The following is a 16,124-nucleotide window of genomic DNA, read 5'->3' as shown; positions in this document are numbered from 1 at the left end:
TACAGGTGAAAAAGGAATTAATATGGCGATCACGAGAGAGAGTAATTTCATCTGAAACTTTATGCTGGGATCACAATGTTGACAGTTTTTCTAACATGACAGTGCAAATATTCGCAGTGTAGTTAAAAAGAAAACAAACACAGGATCTAGTTAGTAGAGATAAAGGGACAACAGGAAAGTTGCACAGTACCAGTGGGGTTCTGAGCCAAAGGCAGTGAAGACACTTCTAGCAGCTTCCAAACTCCTATTAGTCAGGAACTGAACCTAGATGTTTTGCAAATAAAAGGACATGGCCTTTCCCATTGCAGCAGGCTCATTTCATATAGGACCACTGGCTGCACAGTACACAGCCCTCACCCCTTCATCTCTACAAGGACCACTGACAATATTCATCCTGCAAATAACACATCTTTGCAGATACTTGGTAGCCAGGAGACCTGCACTAAGACACCTCATTGCAACCTCAGAGAAGTAATGTGGGGTCAGAATTCTGGTTGAGGAGAACTGAGTGCACCCTCAGTAAGTTTGCAGACTAAATCAAACTAGGGGGAAGTGTTGATCTGCCTGAGAGCAGGAAGGCCCTCTGGACAGGCTGGACAACTGGGCCAATGGGAAGAGGTTCAACAAGACCAAGTGCTGTACTTCAGTCACAACAACCCCATACAACACTACAGGCTTGGGGAAGAGTGACTGGAAAACTATGTGGAGAAAAAAGATCTAGGGGTGTTCAATGATCACTTCAATGATGCTGAGATTCAGACTGTCCGGATCCGGAAGACACCGAGGCGGACCTCCGACCCCTACCCGTTCCCCAGGCCCATCTCCAGCTCCGCGGCACCGCAGGGACCGGCCACCAGCGCCCCCTGACGGCAGCCGTCCCTAAGCGGCCGCGTGGACCCGACGGGCCGGATCTGCTGGGCCGTCACCCCGCCGGCCGCGGGCAAAGCGAGGCGGAGCGGAGGGCGGGGCCCGCAGCGTTCCCTCCCCTCTGGCTGCCCGCTTCCTGCAACGCGGCGCGGCTGGCGCTTCCTGCTCCTCCCCGTGCTGCGGTCGGCTCCGCCGCGGCGGCCCTGGCGGCCCTTTCAAACGCGGCAGCAGGGGTAAAGTTTGGGGGCGCCGCCCGCCCTGTGGGGCGCTGGGCCGTGGGCAGGAGCAGGGCAGGGCTGCCGGTCTGTGGGCCCCGGGGATCTTGCTGGTCCCGGAGGGTTCTCTTTTGTTCCGCTGTTCGCGTCTCCTGGAGGGGCGATGCTCTCGGCCGGCAGCGTATCACGTTGCGGGAGGTGGTTCCGGGGTGAAGAGCTGGGCTCCGAGCGCGTAGCGGCTGTTTGGAGCCCGGTCGCGTCTCTGTGCCACCAAACCTAACGGGAGTGTTGCTTTCTGGCTGCCTTGTTGGGTTGGAGGAAGCCGCTAACACGCTGGCTGCTGTTCTGAACCAGAACAGCCCCCCCTTGCCTTGCTTGGGCTACTGTCATACTGCTTGTATGTAGTCTAGCGGTACTCAGGCATCCCTTCCGAGGTACCTTTCCCAGTTCAATGACAGCAGTATTTTATGCACTTGTCCTTTATGTCCTCGGGATTGATTCCTCACATCGAGAGGGACAAGTCAGGGTGAATTGTGCTCCCTTGGTGTGTAACCTTGACATATTACCATTGTGATCCTTCTGTTTCATCTCCAAGCAGCCATACACCTTTTCTTTTGTGATTAGATCTGAAGACTGCTTTCTGTATGTGCGTGCCTTATATGTGTCTGTCTCTGGCTTTAATTTTCCAGGTAGCTCTGGAGCCCCCGCAGTGTGCATCCTATCCCTTTCCTAGGTAGCCTTGACCGACTTTGTGCAGGAGAAAAAGTCCTTGGAAATTTGCTGTGCCGGCTCTGGTGTGCAGTACGCCTGGCAGTTCTCCAAGGTTTTGGCCTCAGGAGGATCGCTGTAAGTTGAGTTTATGTTTGAAGTACAACGTCGTTGTTAAAGGTGACAATAACCTTGTGGAACATAGAAAAATTTCAGAATGATTCCTTACATGTGCCTTGTTTTCTCCTCTTTGTTGCTTGACTCAATGCTCACGTTGTGTTTGCACCTTAGTTATAGCATGCAGTGGAGGCACTTTAAAATGATGAGTGAAATCCAACTGTTAAAGCCTTCATAGGGTTATCAGAGTGGGCCATTCAACTGCTGCTGCTAATAATGGTCTGAAATCCGCTTGTCATGTGGGATTTGTAGTGCTTTTTCTGTCCTGCTCCAGATGCTTGGTGTTATAATAAGCTCTTGGTTGGCTGGGACTGCATGCTTTAAGCTAACATGTAAAATGTTATTGTCTGTGCATTTTCTTCACCTTACAAAAGTGGAGGCAACAGAGCAGTGATTGAGAAGCTTCCTGCGTAGCCAGATTTCCTTCCTGTAAGGAACATGTTATTTCGAATTAAAACTTTAGAAGGTTCAGTGTTCAGATTTTTTCACAGGTCCTGGAATAAAATTACAAGTGTATGTATAGTTTGGTAGTTTTGTTTTGTAAATATTTTACCTTCAGATAGAAATACTTTGGGTTTTAAGATGCATATGCTTTTGTGGTCTTTGATCTCAGTATAGATCTTCTATCATGTATATTTCTCTTTATGAGGTACTTATGTCACTTCATGTAGTAAGGCTGTGTGATGTAAGCCTGCTATGATGACGTTTGCTTGATCATGCTTCAAAGGTAGAATATTTTCTACAATTTTTTTCCCTAGAAGATAGGGATGATATCACTATAGAAGATATCAGGGGAACAGTGGAACGATTTCTGATTTTGAAGGTAGTAGCTCTAACAGTTGAGCTACACAGTGTTGTAGTAGTGATGGGTTTTGTTGGCATATTTTTTAAATAGTGTTTTTGTTTGGTTTTCTTTGAGAGGCTTTTTTCATCTGATTCCAATTGTCCAGTTGTTAGGAGTTTAAGATGTTTTACAGATAGTTGCTTATGACACCTGGATTCACATTTGATGAAATTTACTTTGAATGGGCTGTATCTTTGCATGAATAGAGAGAATGGGAGGACTATCATCCCTTTAAAGTTTCTGAATGAAGCCTGGATTGCCCTTCAACAAAATAATGCCCTTATAGCCCTTGTCTGCTTTCTACCCTACAGGCTGCCTACATCTGTAATTTAAAAGCAGGTCAGTGGTGGCTATATGTTTTGTGCAAATTGATGCTAGGTTTCTGTAGAGTGAGGCATACTAAGAGCTATGCTGTCACTTTTCTTTGTTCCTGGTATGACCCAACTCTGATCTACACTAGCCTTATTTTAGAGAGTTAGTTGTCAGGCAGGGAGAAGCTGCCCTTTACTGCCCTTGGGATAACTGATTCATTATGGAGCTGTGCGTTCTGTGGAGAGAATAGAAGCGGTGGGAACAAGAGAGTGACCAGAGATGTATATTTCTTTACATAGCAATGATTTAAATAGATGAGTGATGGGGAAATGGGTAAGCAGAAGAATATTGATTTCCTTGAATGGAGAGTGAAGGTTCTGTGTTATGATTTCAGCCTGTTGCCTAGAAGATTGTGCAGGGACAGATCTGAAATGAAATCAGGTGGGTGTTAAAGTATTTGTGTAATGCAGAAGTATTTGGCTCTAAACTTAAGTAAAAATACTGTTGGTAAGATGGTTGTTAAGAGCTCTTTCTCAAGGGAAAGCATTTTTAATCACCACAAAACCTCTGACAAGCACGTAAAATAACTAAAAATAATATGCTAGCAATCATTACTTGGAGGTTTGCTGGCTTTGGCTGCTAGGGAGAGTTGCTAGAACCAAGCTGTAGAAGTTCAAAACACTGAATGGCAGGCCAGTGAAATGGTACACAGGGTAGTTAACTTAGTTGTGTGCCTTGCTGGATGATTCCTGTGAGTGCTGAGTATGGGAGATGCTGAGAATCCAGGCACTGCAAACACCTGCCTTAAGATACAACAGCACTGAACACAAGCTCAGGTAGGGGGGAAAAATGTTTATTCTGACTTCTCTCTGGCATAAATTCTGCTCTTAATTTTTCAAGAAGTCAGCTGTATAATTGGCTCTTCTGCTTTTTGGATTTGGGCAGTGAACATGTTTCTGTGTAAGCTATAGTTTCTTTCCTGAGGTAGAAACAGACTTCACCTAGCTGGAGGCTATGGAGAGGGAAGTAATAAAAGCAGTTTTGCCACTGATGTCGGTCTAACCAGGGAATATAATAATAGATGAGAGGCCAACTTCACATTGTCTTGATTCCAGTATGCTGTGTGGTGAGTGCAGGCCTTACCAATTCACTCAGCTTTTGGGAAAGAAACTTTTTTTTCACTTGTCATGAGAAGTCTGCTTCATGGAACACAGAATATCACGTCCAAGTAGTAATGGAGAACAGAGCAGGCAATAGCTTGAGAGCTTTGTTGTCTAGTCTGTGCAGTGAGCATTTTAGGTATCCTCGTAAAATATATCTGGGCGTGTTTCTTGAGTCTTCTTGACTTGCTTCACTTATAAAAAAAAAAAAAATAGCTTAAGCTTAAAAATTAAAATAAAATTGTTCATCATCACCAGTGGCATTTAGACTCATTGCTTTCTTGTCTTCCCTGCCTCCCTCTGCAGTGAATCACATAAGGACTGTTTTTCTTAGTCATTAACTGTGGGTGTTAGCACACTCTAGCGCAGGCAGCTCAGGAGTAAAATTTAGCAGACAGCTGTCTGACAATTTGGAATCACCAGCACGTTTGTGGACATAGGAAGATGATTCTATGCAAATAAAAAGAGTATATGTAGCAATGGCAGGATTATTTTTCTAGGAGTATAGCCACTTTGGTGTATACACTTATTAGAAGAGGAGCTGGTTTTGACTGGACCTCACCTCATCTTGAAGTGTTCCAACTTTTTTCTTGGTGATACCCCTTGCTCTGATGCCCTTGATGGTCTAGGGTATTCAGTTTTTACTTTGAGCTGTAGAGTTATATAATTCCGTTTTAGCTTCTGACCATAGCTTTTCTGTTTCACAGTTACTTAGAAATAAGTGTTGGACTAACGTAACTTGTGAGTGTTAAGTACAAATTAATTTTAAGTGTATGTACCAACACCTTCAGGAACAAGTTATTGTAGAAAATCTAGTAGATAAGCTAAACTTTTACTATTTAATTAAATATTATTAATCTATCAGAGGCCAGTCCTATCGCAGTGCATGTATTTGAGAACTGGCACATTACTGATGACTGTAGCAGAGGACAGGTTCTGTGCTGACCTGATCTTCTGGCCATACATGTATTTGGTATTTCTCCAGTTTTGTGAAGGACTGCAGCAAACAAAGGTAATCCAAATGAGTCCTGCCTTTTACTGGGGCTTTTGAGCACATTAAGTTAATGTGCTGAGTGACCAAATTTTGCAGGGAAATCAAAAGAGCAGTGTTATCTAGGGGGAATTCTCACCTCAGATTTGTTCCTTTTTCTTCCCTATGGTGAAGGAGTGATGATGAATAAGCTGTTTTCACTGTTTAAAAACTGGTTTACTACCTTCAAAAACTGCCTGGAACACTACAGAATACTAGTTGGATTAGCTGAAGTAGCTTGACTGATAGGTAATATATTTAATCTAGTGTATTCTAGTGAATACCAGTTTGAAAATGGAAAGAACTGTAAAGTTTGACCATTCTAAAAAGTGTCCCTGTGCCTGCAAAATCAGAAATCCATCTGTCTAATGCATTACTTATACTAGAGATCTTAGTTTTGCAAACATGGATAATGTTTTTAATTCTCCCTTTCACAGATTACAATATAAAATGGAAACGTTATTTTCATGCCCCTGAGGCAAAAGGAAGAACTGTATAATTAATTCAGGTCTATGATAATAACCAAGAGCAAAGGAAAAGGGAGAGCAGGGTGTCTGGGTGAAGTTGCCAGGTGCCTCAGGACTCCAAGTGAAGAAGAAAAGTCAGAAGAAAGCTAATAAGGTAATAAAGTAAGTATTTGTGTGTTCTGTGGAGATTTGTCTTCCTGTCATGGATCTGCATAGACCTGTGTTCTCACCATTCACACAGTAGCATTTCAGCCAATGAAAGAGCACAGGAGAGCTGACTTGTTGTTACCTCTGATATTTACTACGTACTTCTATGATACAAGCAAGCTTATAGCTTGTGCTAATTGATGTAGGCTTCCAGTAGTTCTTGTGCTATGGTGCCAACAACTGCCACTTAAGTAACTTAATTCTGGAACTGCTTTTTGAAGAATACAAGCAACTTTTGTTTTTAATATGCATGCAAGCAGCAACAGCCTTTAAAGATGAAATTCAAGATCTAAATGGAAAATCTTCTTGTAATACTGTTCACATCAAAACCATATGCTAGCTTACATTATTGGATCTTATTTTTATTGTTCCTTAGAAGACTGATGGAGGCAGGATTGGCACAGTACATAACACACAGCAATACGTCTGAGAACCAGTATTCATTTTGCTAGGGTAGCTTTACGTGCAGCTGGAATAATTATCTGCAATTGAGAAAAATAATTTAGTGCTGGTTTGTTTATTGGCTGAGTTGAAATCATTGTTGGATGTCTGCTGCTGTGGCCTAAATTCTTGGGTACTACGAAATGTGAACTTACTCTGGAGGAGTTTTTTGATTGGTGAAGACGTTGTAAGGACGCACTTGGCAGAGAATTAAAGGACTGAATAAGAAGCTAACTTCAACCAAATGTTTGATTTCTCTCTTCTTCACTCTGTTTCAGATGACATCTCTACCAAGGAGGGTGAAATCTGAAGCCAAAGCCTCTACATCAGAAGTTGATGAACTACCCTCGTTTCTTAATTCGTAAGATCACTGCTTTCTTAGAATGAGGGTTTGTTTTTGTGGGTTTTTTTGGTTGTTTTTTTTTTTGGTGTGTGTGTTGTTTATACATTATATATATTTTCTTTGGTATTTATTTTTTTGCATATATGTTACAACAGTTTTCATCAAAGGTTTGTACTAAGCTTGAGTGGTAGAATAACACTCAGTTTCTGGGAGGTTGGATAAAAGTTTTAATTTGTAAAACTTCAGTTATAAACCACGAATTACTTTTTATGTTTCGTGTTTGCAGTGATGATGGGATGAAACTGAATTGATACTGTTTGAACCAGTTGTCCAAACAGAATCAAACATGTATGCATGGTAGTGACCACCTTCAGGAAAACTTGATGAATTGTTCCAGCTATGAACTCTGCAACAGAATCAAAGACCTGTGTTCTCTGAGTCTGCCTTCTTTCTGCTCACTTTTTCGGTTCCCTTTCTTTAATGTCAGAAAACACTCAGATGATCTTTCTTATGTACTTTTTATTTATCTGTCTAACAGTATTGTTTACTTGTTTGTTTTTCCAGGAGTTCTGAATCAGAGGAGGAAGAAGAGGAATGGGAGCCAAAAAGCAAAACTACCAAGAGACCTCGGTTGCAGAAGAAAAATGAGGGAAAACCTAAAAAACTTGCTTCTCCACGTTCAGGAGTGGCTGGGAAAAAAGTCAAGAAGGTAGCAATAAAAAAGGAAATGGTGAGTGTTTATCTGCAAGCAAGAGATATTTAATGTTTGTGGAGGGCAAATAACATGCTCAGAATTTTTCTAACTGTGGTTCACTTGGTTGTCTGACTGAACAATTGGATCATCTAATTCCACTTTTACTTTGAACATTAAGTGTATATGACAAACATGGCTTTCTTGCATGCTTGTATTCCAAATCTAAAAGCCTGTTCTTTAAAATTTTGACCAATGATTATTGACTTGGTTTTCCTTAAAAACCTCTTTCTACAACAAAAATAAAAAAACACCTCTATTCTTTCTATAACAGAACCTACGCATTAGAATGTCTCTTTGTCTCTAGTTTCTGTCTTGTCCCTTTGATGTCTTCTATGTTTTTACCAGCTCAGTGCCATGACAAAAGAAGCCCTGTAGTTAAAAGTTTCTTTGCATGGTTGTTCAACTCAGTAAGGATAGAAGCTTGTAATGACAAATACAAGATTCTGCACACTGTATTCTATTAGAAGTGTGCTTCCCTGCCACGCTATCCCCAATTTTGTTCAGATTAGTGGAGGTAAGCACTGTAGGTCAATATCTTCTGAAGGAGAGCCCTGGATAAATCTTGAGCGGATAGTTATATTTGATCTTGCAAATCATAACTCTGTTTGGTATGTTTTTCCTTTAATTTCTTCCACACAAGAAATATTCCATGTTACTTGAAGTCTATCTTGGCATTTCCCTGCCAGACAGAGACATCACTGGAGAAAATATCTGGTTTCAAATGTTCTGTGGTGTTAATTGAAATGTTGTTGAGCTAGTTTATATCAGTCAGTGCTTAATACAGTTTCACATGTTCTTGATAGGATGTATCATTGCCTATTGCTCCTGCAGAAGATAATAAGGTACAACTTCAAAAGCCTAAGGAGGAAAATGTAGGCAGTAAATTGAACACTTTAAAGCAAATGCCTGTACAGCCTAAAAAACGTGAAGTAAGTCCATTTCAAGGAATGAACGTAAAGAATTTAGAGAGTGATGAAAAACCTTCGACGAGTGCTCCTGTAATAGAAAATCAAGTGAAACATGAGAAATCTGAGGAGGATTTTGCATTTGATGAACCACCTTTAAAAAAGATGAAATCTGCTACGTCTCCTGAAGGAAAGCCAGTAAAAAGTCTAGGATGCAATAAAGTAAAAGAAGAATTTGAAATGAACTGGGATATTGTACAGGTATGAGATCTTTTCCTTTTCTGAAATGTCAATGTTACAATTTCCTACACAATTTGAATTCGCAATCTAACGTACAATTTTGAATCCTCTTGACATCAGTTGGAATGTCAGAGTCGTCATGCTGTGTAGTACTCACTTAGCTTCTGATTACATTGTCATAATACATGTATAAATGTTGCTTGATAACTTAGAAGTTCAAATCTTAACATTATTCTAACATCTATGGCTTATGCAGTCCTTAGTACAAAGTTCGCTTGTAATAGGTTCCTGCATATTTTTCCCTTATCAGCACATGTGGTTGGTTGTGGTGCTTTTTTTTTTGTTTGTTTCTTTTCTGGTAGATGTAGTTAAGTGAACCTCCTACAGGAATGCACGCTGAAAGAGTTGGGATTTCAGAATTTAAGATTAGTTAGTGTGGAGCATTGTTGTCAAGGTTCACCTGATTGTGTATACCAACTTGCATTACCATGAAGAAGGAATTAATAAAATTAATAGAATCATTAGAGCTCAAAAAGACCTCCAAGATGATCAAGTTGATTTGTCAACCCCTCACCACCTTGCCTGCTAAACCTTGTCCCTGAGTGTCACATATAGCTATTTCTTGAACTCTTCTAGGGACCGTGAATAGACCACTTCACTGGGCAGCCTGTTCCAGTGCCTCAACTCACTTTCTGTGCAGAAATTTTTCCTAATATCCAATCTAAACCTCCCCTAGTGTAGCTTAAGGCCATGACTTCTCATCTTATCGGTAGTTATCTGGGAGAAGAGGCCAATCCCCACCTTGTTAACTTTCAGGCAATTGTAGAGAGCAATAAGGTCTCCCTAAGCCTCCTCTTCTCCAGACTGAACATTCATAGTTCCCTTAGCTGCTCCCCTTGAAACAACAGTGACATCAAGGGAGATAATCATGTTTGCTTTTGTAGGATGCTAACTTTGGAGCCATTCAAATAAAGACAGCTCTCATTCTCGGAGACTGACTATTGCTATGGAATGCTTTAATATGAGCTGCATGGGAATAGATTGGGTATATCCTATTCATCATACTCAGTACTACCTGCATAAAAAGGTAGAAAATTTGATTTGTCTTGAAACCTGTAGAAACTAGCATGACATTGCTAACTATTGGCAGAATGGAATTAGGATCATCTTTGGGTTTCTTTTGCTTTGTTTAACTGTGAGATACTTTGATGCTGGCTTAAAAGGAACAGTTTCAGGATTTTTGAGTTGGATGGTTTGTTGTCTTAATGATTCTTCTTTATAATTATTATTTTCTTTAAAATTCCTTTTCCTTTTTACTTTTTTCTTCATTTATTTATTTATTTATTGCGGTTACAAGAATTTGGAATCCCTGATTGCTACACATCTGCTTTTGAAGTACTGGTTGTGGTGGTTGGGTGCATGGGGAACCTGGCAACCTGTTTTAGAGATGACAGTAGACCCTGCTGGTTGATATGCTATTCTGGATTTGGCTTAGAACTTGAGTAAGACACCATTTAAAGTAATTTATTGCCTTCCTGAAATGTTTTTTAATTCGTTTTATTTATTTATTTTTTTGCTTGTGGCAGGTTTTGTCAGATAGAACAAATGTTGAGCCGTGGGTATGTGCAAATTTAATTCGTCTCTTTAATGAAGAAAACACAATTCCTTTTATTGTTCGCTATCGAAAAGGGCTCATCAATAATCTGGAGGCTGATGCCTTGCGAGATGTGCAGCAAACATTAGAAGAGCTACGGTAAGTAAGCTAATAGTAGGAGGTATCTGGAGAAGGAGGTGAGTAGGTAGCAGCCTGTAACCCCTTCTTTTGACGTTTTGTACACGCTGCAATTATAAAGAAATTATTAAAGAAGAAATTTTAAAGCTGGGGTAACTATCCTTGGTGTCTTGTCTGTTGTTTTTTTGTGTTTTGTTTTTTTTTTCACTCTAAGTAACAAGAAATCTAACATCATTTTTAGTCAAAGAAAAAATAAGTTATTAATCTGCCTGAAATTTTAGTAACTTGCAGAACCTGTCAATATGTAGTTCAACTAAATGCAAACTGTACCCTTGAAAACTACTAAGAGTCCTTCAACTCACTACCTGGAACAGTAAAGCTTCTAGACATGGGTACTACTTGAGGTTGTAGTGTACCAGGAGAGTGGGTTAAACCATCCTGGACCATTGCATTTGGATGTACTCATACTATGTTAATATCCTCCAGGAAAAAATTCTTTCCAAAGAGGAAGTGTGGCCTGAGATAGTCTGAACAAGTTATTTAAATCATAACAAAATACCGTCTGCAGTAGAATATTGTCACAGGTACTTTATGAAACATCAAAGAGCTTAAAACATGGTACCTTGCACTTGGTGCTGCAAAACTATTTTGATACAGACTGCAGCTATTAGTGGTCATTGACATAGATTTGTCTTTGAATTAATATTCTTGAGGCCGTTGCAACATATTTTGATAGGATTTAAAATTATTTAGAGAGAGAGAATAATAGGAACTCTTTTTTGAGTTGTCAAGTTTTGAAGATTAGTGTGAGATTCAATCTTGAGTGTTTTCTGATGCTTTAACAGTGTACTAGATAAGATCATAATTAGAAGCCACTTCAATCTGCTATGAAATGTGGCTGATAATATGAATGTCTTGTATTTTAGTACTGTTGCTAAGAAGACACATACAACGATACAGAAGTTGAAGAAAGAAGGGAAACTATCAGGATGCCTATTTACATCATTATTAAATTGCAGAACTTTGGAAGAATTGGACCATGTGGTCAGTATGCTAGTCTTTTTTTTTATCATCCTTAGTTTAAACGTATCCCCACATTACTAAATAGCACATTAAGTAATGCTGATAGTGTGTTTTAAATATTTCTTTGCCTTTTAGTAACGGTGTTATTTTTGTTTTGTTTTAAGACTACACCTTATAAAACGGGGAGTAAAGGCACCAAAGCCCAGAGGGCCAGGCAGCTGGGATTAGAACCTGCAGCTCTTTCTCTCCTGCAGAGACCCATGGAACTCAATCTCTTCTCTTATATTAGACCCAATACCAAAGGTAAACACTTTGCTTTCTATGAGCAGTAATAGCCTAAACTTTTTGGTAGTTTTTATGGTGGGAATTATTTTAATTGTACGTAGGTTATTGGAAGTTATGCAGCTACTTTAAATTCCAGAGATCTTAGAATCATAAAATCCTTAATGTTGGAAGGAACATTTAAAAGTCATCTAGTCCAAGTCTCCTGCAATGAGCAGGGACATCCACAGCTAAATCAGGTTGTTCAGAGTCTGATCCAGCCTCACCTTAAAGTCTCCAGGGACGGCCCATCAAACACATCTCTGGGAAATCTGTTCCAGTGCCTCACCATCCTCACTGTAAAAGACTTTTTTGCATCTTTTAGCAAGATACAATAAAACGTACATTTATTGCCATAGCTCCCCAACCTCTCCTGTCTTTTTACATTATAAATAGTATTTTTTCTCGTAATGTAAGAGTCAAAAGTCTGGGAGATGTGATAGTCTTAAATCTATATTTACTGTAAAGAGAGAGAAATGTTACTTTGTACCTGAGACATCTCTGTGATTCTGCTTGTACTTGAATATCAACTGAAGTTTTAACTCTGGCTGTGTAATGAAGAGGCTTATGCTTATACTGTTGACTAAATTTAATCAGAGTATATTTTAGTAACAGCTGATCTTGGTAACTTAGAATGAGCAGGTGAGATGTTGCTGTAATATGGCAGGGGGAGTTAAAGAAGATTTTTAATCTCTGAAGTTCGAGCAGCAGCTGAAGCAATCTGATTGCTGCATATAAAGACTGCAGAATTGTTTCCTTGTGAGTGCAGTTATAGGTGAATCTGTAGGGGGCAATCTCTGACAATAAAACATGGAAATTGTTACAACCTTCTGTGTGGTGTTAAAGTGAAATTGTTTTTCTTTACCCTCCCCTGATACTTGCTTTTTGAATTTGAACATAGAAGTGATGAACTTCCTTGTGGGGCTGATTCTGACTCTTACTACTTCAGCTGTTCTGTTTTATTTAAATATTATTTGTAAAATGTTCCCAACTTTGCATTGAAAAATCAGTTACCAACCACTCTGATTAATTAGCTCCTATTAATTTTTTTAAAAAGAAACATGTCATTATTTCATAAAGTGATAGACTACAATGACATATTTGGCTATTCTGGACTTAACAGGGGCCAAATTAAAATCTTCATGATAAAAGTTCAAATAAATTATGTAGGGGTCCCTTAGACGAGAGCACTGTTTGTTGCAGCATAAACATTTGAATTTTTTATGTCAGTATATTTACTTTCATTTTTGATTTAAAAATAACGTGGTTGGGTTTATATAATCATTTTAATTTGAGCGGAGCATCAGAAAATGTACACGTTTGTATGTATATGACTATATATATACACACAAAAATGGGATCACTCTTATCAACTTGGAAACTAGTTTGATAGCCTGTAATCAGCTTGAGATCAGAGGGAATCTTTGTTAAAGGGATGAGCGGTTTGTTGTGCAGAAAAGTTTTCATCAAATCCCAGCAGTGAGAAGGGTGCCTGCAGTTTCCTGTTGGTTACGAATTCAGTAGAAATATTAGTTATCAGCTATGCCCTTTTTTTTTTTTTGAATGATATTATTGAATTCCTTTCAAGATACTTCTAGGCTACCAGAAAGCAGTTATAAATCACGTGTTTTGTGGGAGATGGTTAATCCAGCACCTGCCAGCATAGAATTTGTGCATTTTGTTCTGAAGCATTTGACCACTGCCAGGAATAGAATTATATAGATTGATTTTTTTTTTTTAATTTTTTTTTTTTCTAATAAAAGATTTTATTTCTTATTCTTTTATTTATTTTGTTCTGGTGATGAACAATTGCAGTGTGAGGTGGAATAATGTGCTGTCTAATTTAGTCTTTAGAAGCGAGGGATGGTTCTGTGTGCTGGAAAGCTTAAATGATTCTGCAGGTGATTTGTCTGTAGGGATACATTTTGTAACTTCACTCTGAGCAGTGTTTTGTGGGAGAAAGTGACCGTACCTGGACCTGAGAACTGTCACTGTACAGTACTCCTGCTATAGACCGAAGGAAGTATAAAACTATTAACAGAGAAAGGGTAGAATTACCTGCAAAGATTTGGGACTGTTTACATATCAAGAGCAAAATGTGTGAACTTCTACTGTGATTGTCTCATTTTATTACAACCTCACAAATTATACTTCAGTATTCAATTTTACTAATGGAAATAATTAATCTGCATTACAAATGTAAAAATTTGTTAGTATCAAACGTAAAATTATTACTTTTAATGTCATCTCAGTTTGTGAGACTGCATTAATCAGTTTATATTCATGAAAAATATGACGGTTTCAAATGTCTTGGGTAATTTATTTAAAAATAAATTATTTAAAAATAAATTACCAAGAATTCTTCATCTCTTCATCAAAGCTCCTTTAAATCTGATAGATAACTTGCATGAAATTTTTTCAGCTTGTATATATTTTCTTAGTGCTTCTATGTTTGTGTATTTTTATTAGCTTTTTTTTTTTTTATAATTATTCTTATTTTTTTCCTCCCTTCTAAGGGCTTGCAAATATTCAGGAAGTAGAGGCTGGAGTTCAACATATTCTAGCAGATATCTTTGCTAAGGATAAAGATACACTGGATTTTATCAGGAGATTGTAAGTTTAAATTATACTTCCTAAGCTTTCTAGGTTACACAGTAAAATTCAGTCTCCTAGCATGCAGGTACCGATTTTCTAATAATGTGAAAATAGTGTTACTGTAAGGTTACATTATAGCTGTTTCTTCGCTTGTGTTGGGACATTATTTAGCATTTCTACCCGTTTTACTGTCAGTGGAAGAGAAATCTTTTCTGAATGTAGCAAGGTACTGTGATTCCCAAGGACTGAAAAGTTACTGGAGTGTCCAACTTCATCAAAAGTCTAGAGCACAGTGATGTGATAGTTTCAATGAATTGAATGTTTTATAAAGGATATCCCATTGTTACTAAGATGTCTTATTCTTTTGACTAGTAGAATTGGTCATCCTTTATTGAATACGCAGTTCTTTGCAGATATTTTTTTTGATCTAAATTGGGTATTACATATACAATAATCATAAGAAGCATTTAGGAGGTTATTTTTGGGATCTCTGTTACTCATAAAAATAAAGCAGTGGAAAGTTCTGTGGGTGTTTTGTGCTCAAAACAAGAAATAAGTTCTGAGATTCAAATGAAATCTTGCATTTTTATATTGTAAATGACTACTGTAGCATTTTTTTTGCAACTTCTCAAAACCTTGTAGAACAAGTTGACCAAACTTAAGTACAGATGATGGCTTTTGACTGTCCATCCATTTCATGAGAAGGCAGCATTCAGCTTCTCCTGATGTCTCTTTGAATTTCTTCTCTTAGTCTGTTCCAAGTCAGTATATGTCATGTCAGCCTCAGCATTAAAGTCTGCAAGCGATTACGGAGTTGACGTAGTTTATAATAGAGCAAACTTTGGTTTTTATTTAATACAAACACTAATGACTTTTTACAAGTTTCATGCTAAAATAACTTAATAATGTTTGTTTCTTTCATTCAGATGCCAGCAAAGATACATTTGTATCCAGTCAGCCTTGGCAAAAGTGTCATCCAAAAATAGTAATGAAAAGAATATTGATAAATTCCAGCTATACCATGGATTTTCTTGTAATATAAAGAACATTCAGCATCATCAGGTATACCTACAAATTATTTTCTTCTTATAATTGTAGTTGTAGCATGGCTAACTTTGCTTTTGGGTTTTGTTACTTGAAACTGATTTAAATGAGTCTTGAATTTTTATTTCCTGTTACCTAAGGCAATAGAATTTCAAATTCTTCTTGACACAGGTCTGAGATGTTAATCTCTTCATTAAGAAACATGACAGAGGTCCGTGTCTTCAATATGTCTATTGTCTGTTTTACTGAATGAATATGTATTGGAATTTCAATACTGGTGTGATTTATTTCCAGCATGTGTGCCATGCTCACCTTCCCTTCCACCAGTGATGAGTCCATAGCAAGTGTTATCAGGAGAGGTATAAAGGCAGAGTGATAATTTATCATTTTACAGCATGGAAATAGGATGTTACATAGTATTGGAAGGTGCTTGGTTAAGTTGTAAGTATTTGAAGCAAGCATTTGGTTCTAAGCCTATCAGGTTAAACTGGTGAAAAGTGTCAAGGGAAGATCCAGAAAACTGAAATTGGAGGTGATCTACAAAAGTAGCTCTTGTCAGCAGCAGCTTATTGTAAAAAGTAAACAACCCAAACAGGCTCAGTGGAACTGTGCACTGCTCCTGAAAATGAGTATGTTCTGCATGTCATCAACATTCCCTCCTCTGATACATCCTTGAGTTATCCTAAGCCCAAGCCCTGATCTATATGGCTAGGAAAAGTAATGGGCTACAAAGTAAGCC

At 38.5% G+C, this 16,124-nt stretch overlaps 1 protein-coding gene across 4 annotated transcripts in view; it reads left to right on the top strand.

The window, feature by feature from the left end:
• Positions 1-970: 970 nt before the first annotated feature.
• SRBD1 (S1 RNA binding domain 1) overlaps positions 971-16,124 on the top strand; it is a 114,544-nt gene continuing 99,390 nt past the window's right edge. The window contains exons 1-12 of one of the 4 annotated variants that reach the window (XM_015857537.2): positions 971-1,100; positions 1,772-1,928; positions 3,518-3,564; positions 5,751-5,934; positions 6,707-6,789; positions 7,336-7,501; positions 8,329-8,691; positions 10,257-10,423; positions 11,329-11,446; positions 11,590-11,728; positions 14,263-14,359; positions 15,268-15,403. In XM_015857537.2, coding sequence (XP_015713023.1) covers positions 6,707-6,789; positions 7,336-7,501; positions 8,329-8,691; positions 10,257-10,423; positions 11,329-11,446; positions 11,590-11,728; positions 14,263-14,359; positions 15,268-15,403 — 1,269 coding nt within the window. In that variant the 5' untranslated portion in view covers positions 971-1,100; positions 1,772-1,928; positions 3,518-3,564; positions 5,751-5,934. Of the gene's footprint in view, positions 1,101-1,771; positions 1,929-3,517; positions 3,565-5,750; positions 5,943-6,706; positions 6,790-7,335; positions 7,502-8,328; positions 8,692-9,645; positions 9,758-10,256; positions 10,424-11,328; positions 11,447-11,589; positions 11,729-14,262; positions 14,360-15,267; positions 15,404-16,124 lie in introns of those variants that run through there. The other 3 variants (XM_015857535.2, XM_015857536.2, XM_032443642.1) reach the window with 3 other exon arrangements.

This window comes from Coturnix japonica, chromosome 3, assembly GCF_001577835.2.
Source record: "Coturnix japonica isolate 7356 chromosome 3, Coturnix japonica 2.1, whole genome shotgun sequence".
Lineage (NCBI taxonomy): Eukaryota > Metazoa > Chordata > Aves > Galliformes > Phasianidae > Coturnix > Coturnix japonica.
This window is presented reverse-complemented; position numbering and strand designations above follow the sequence as displayed.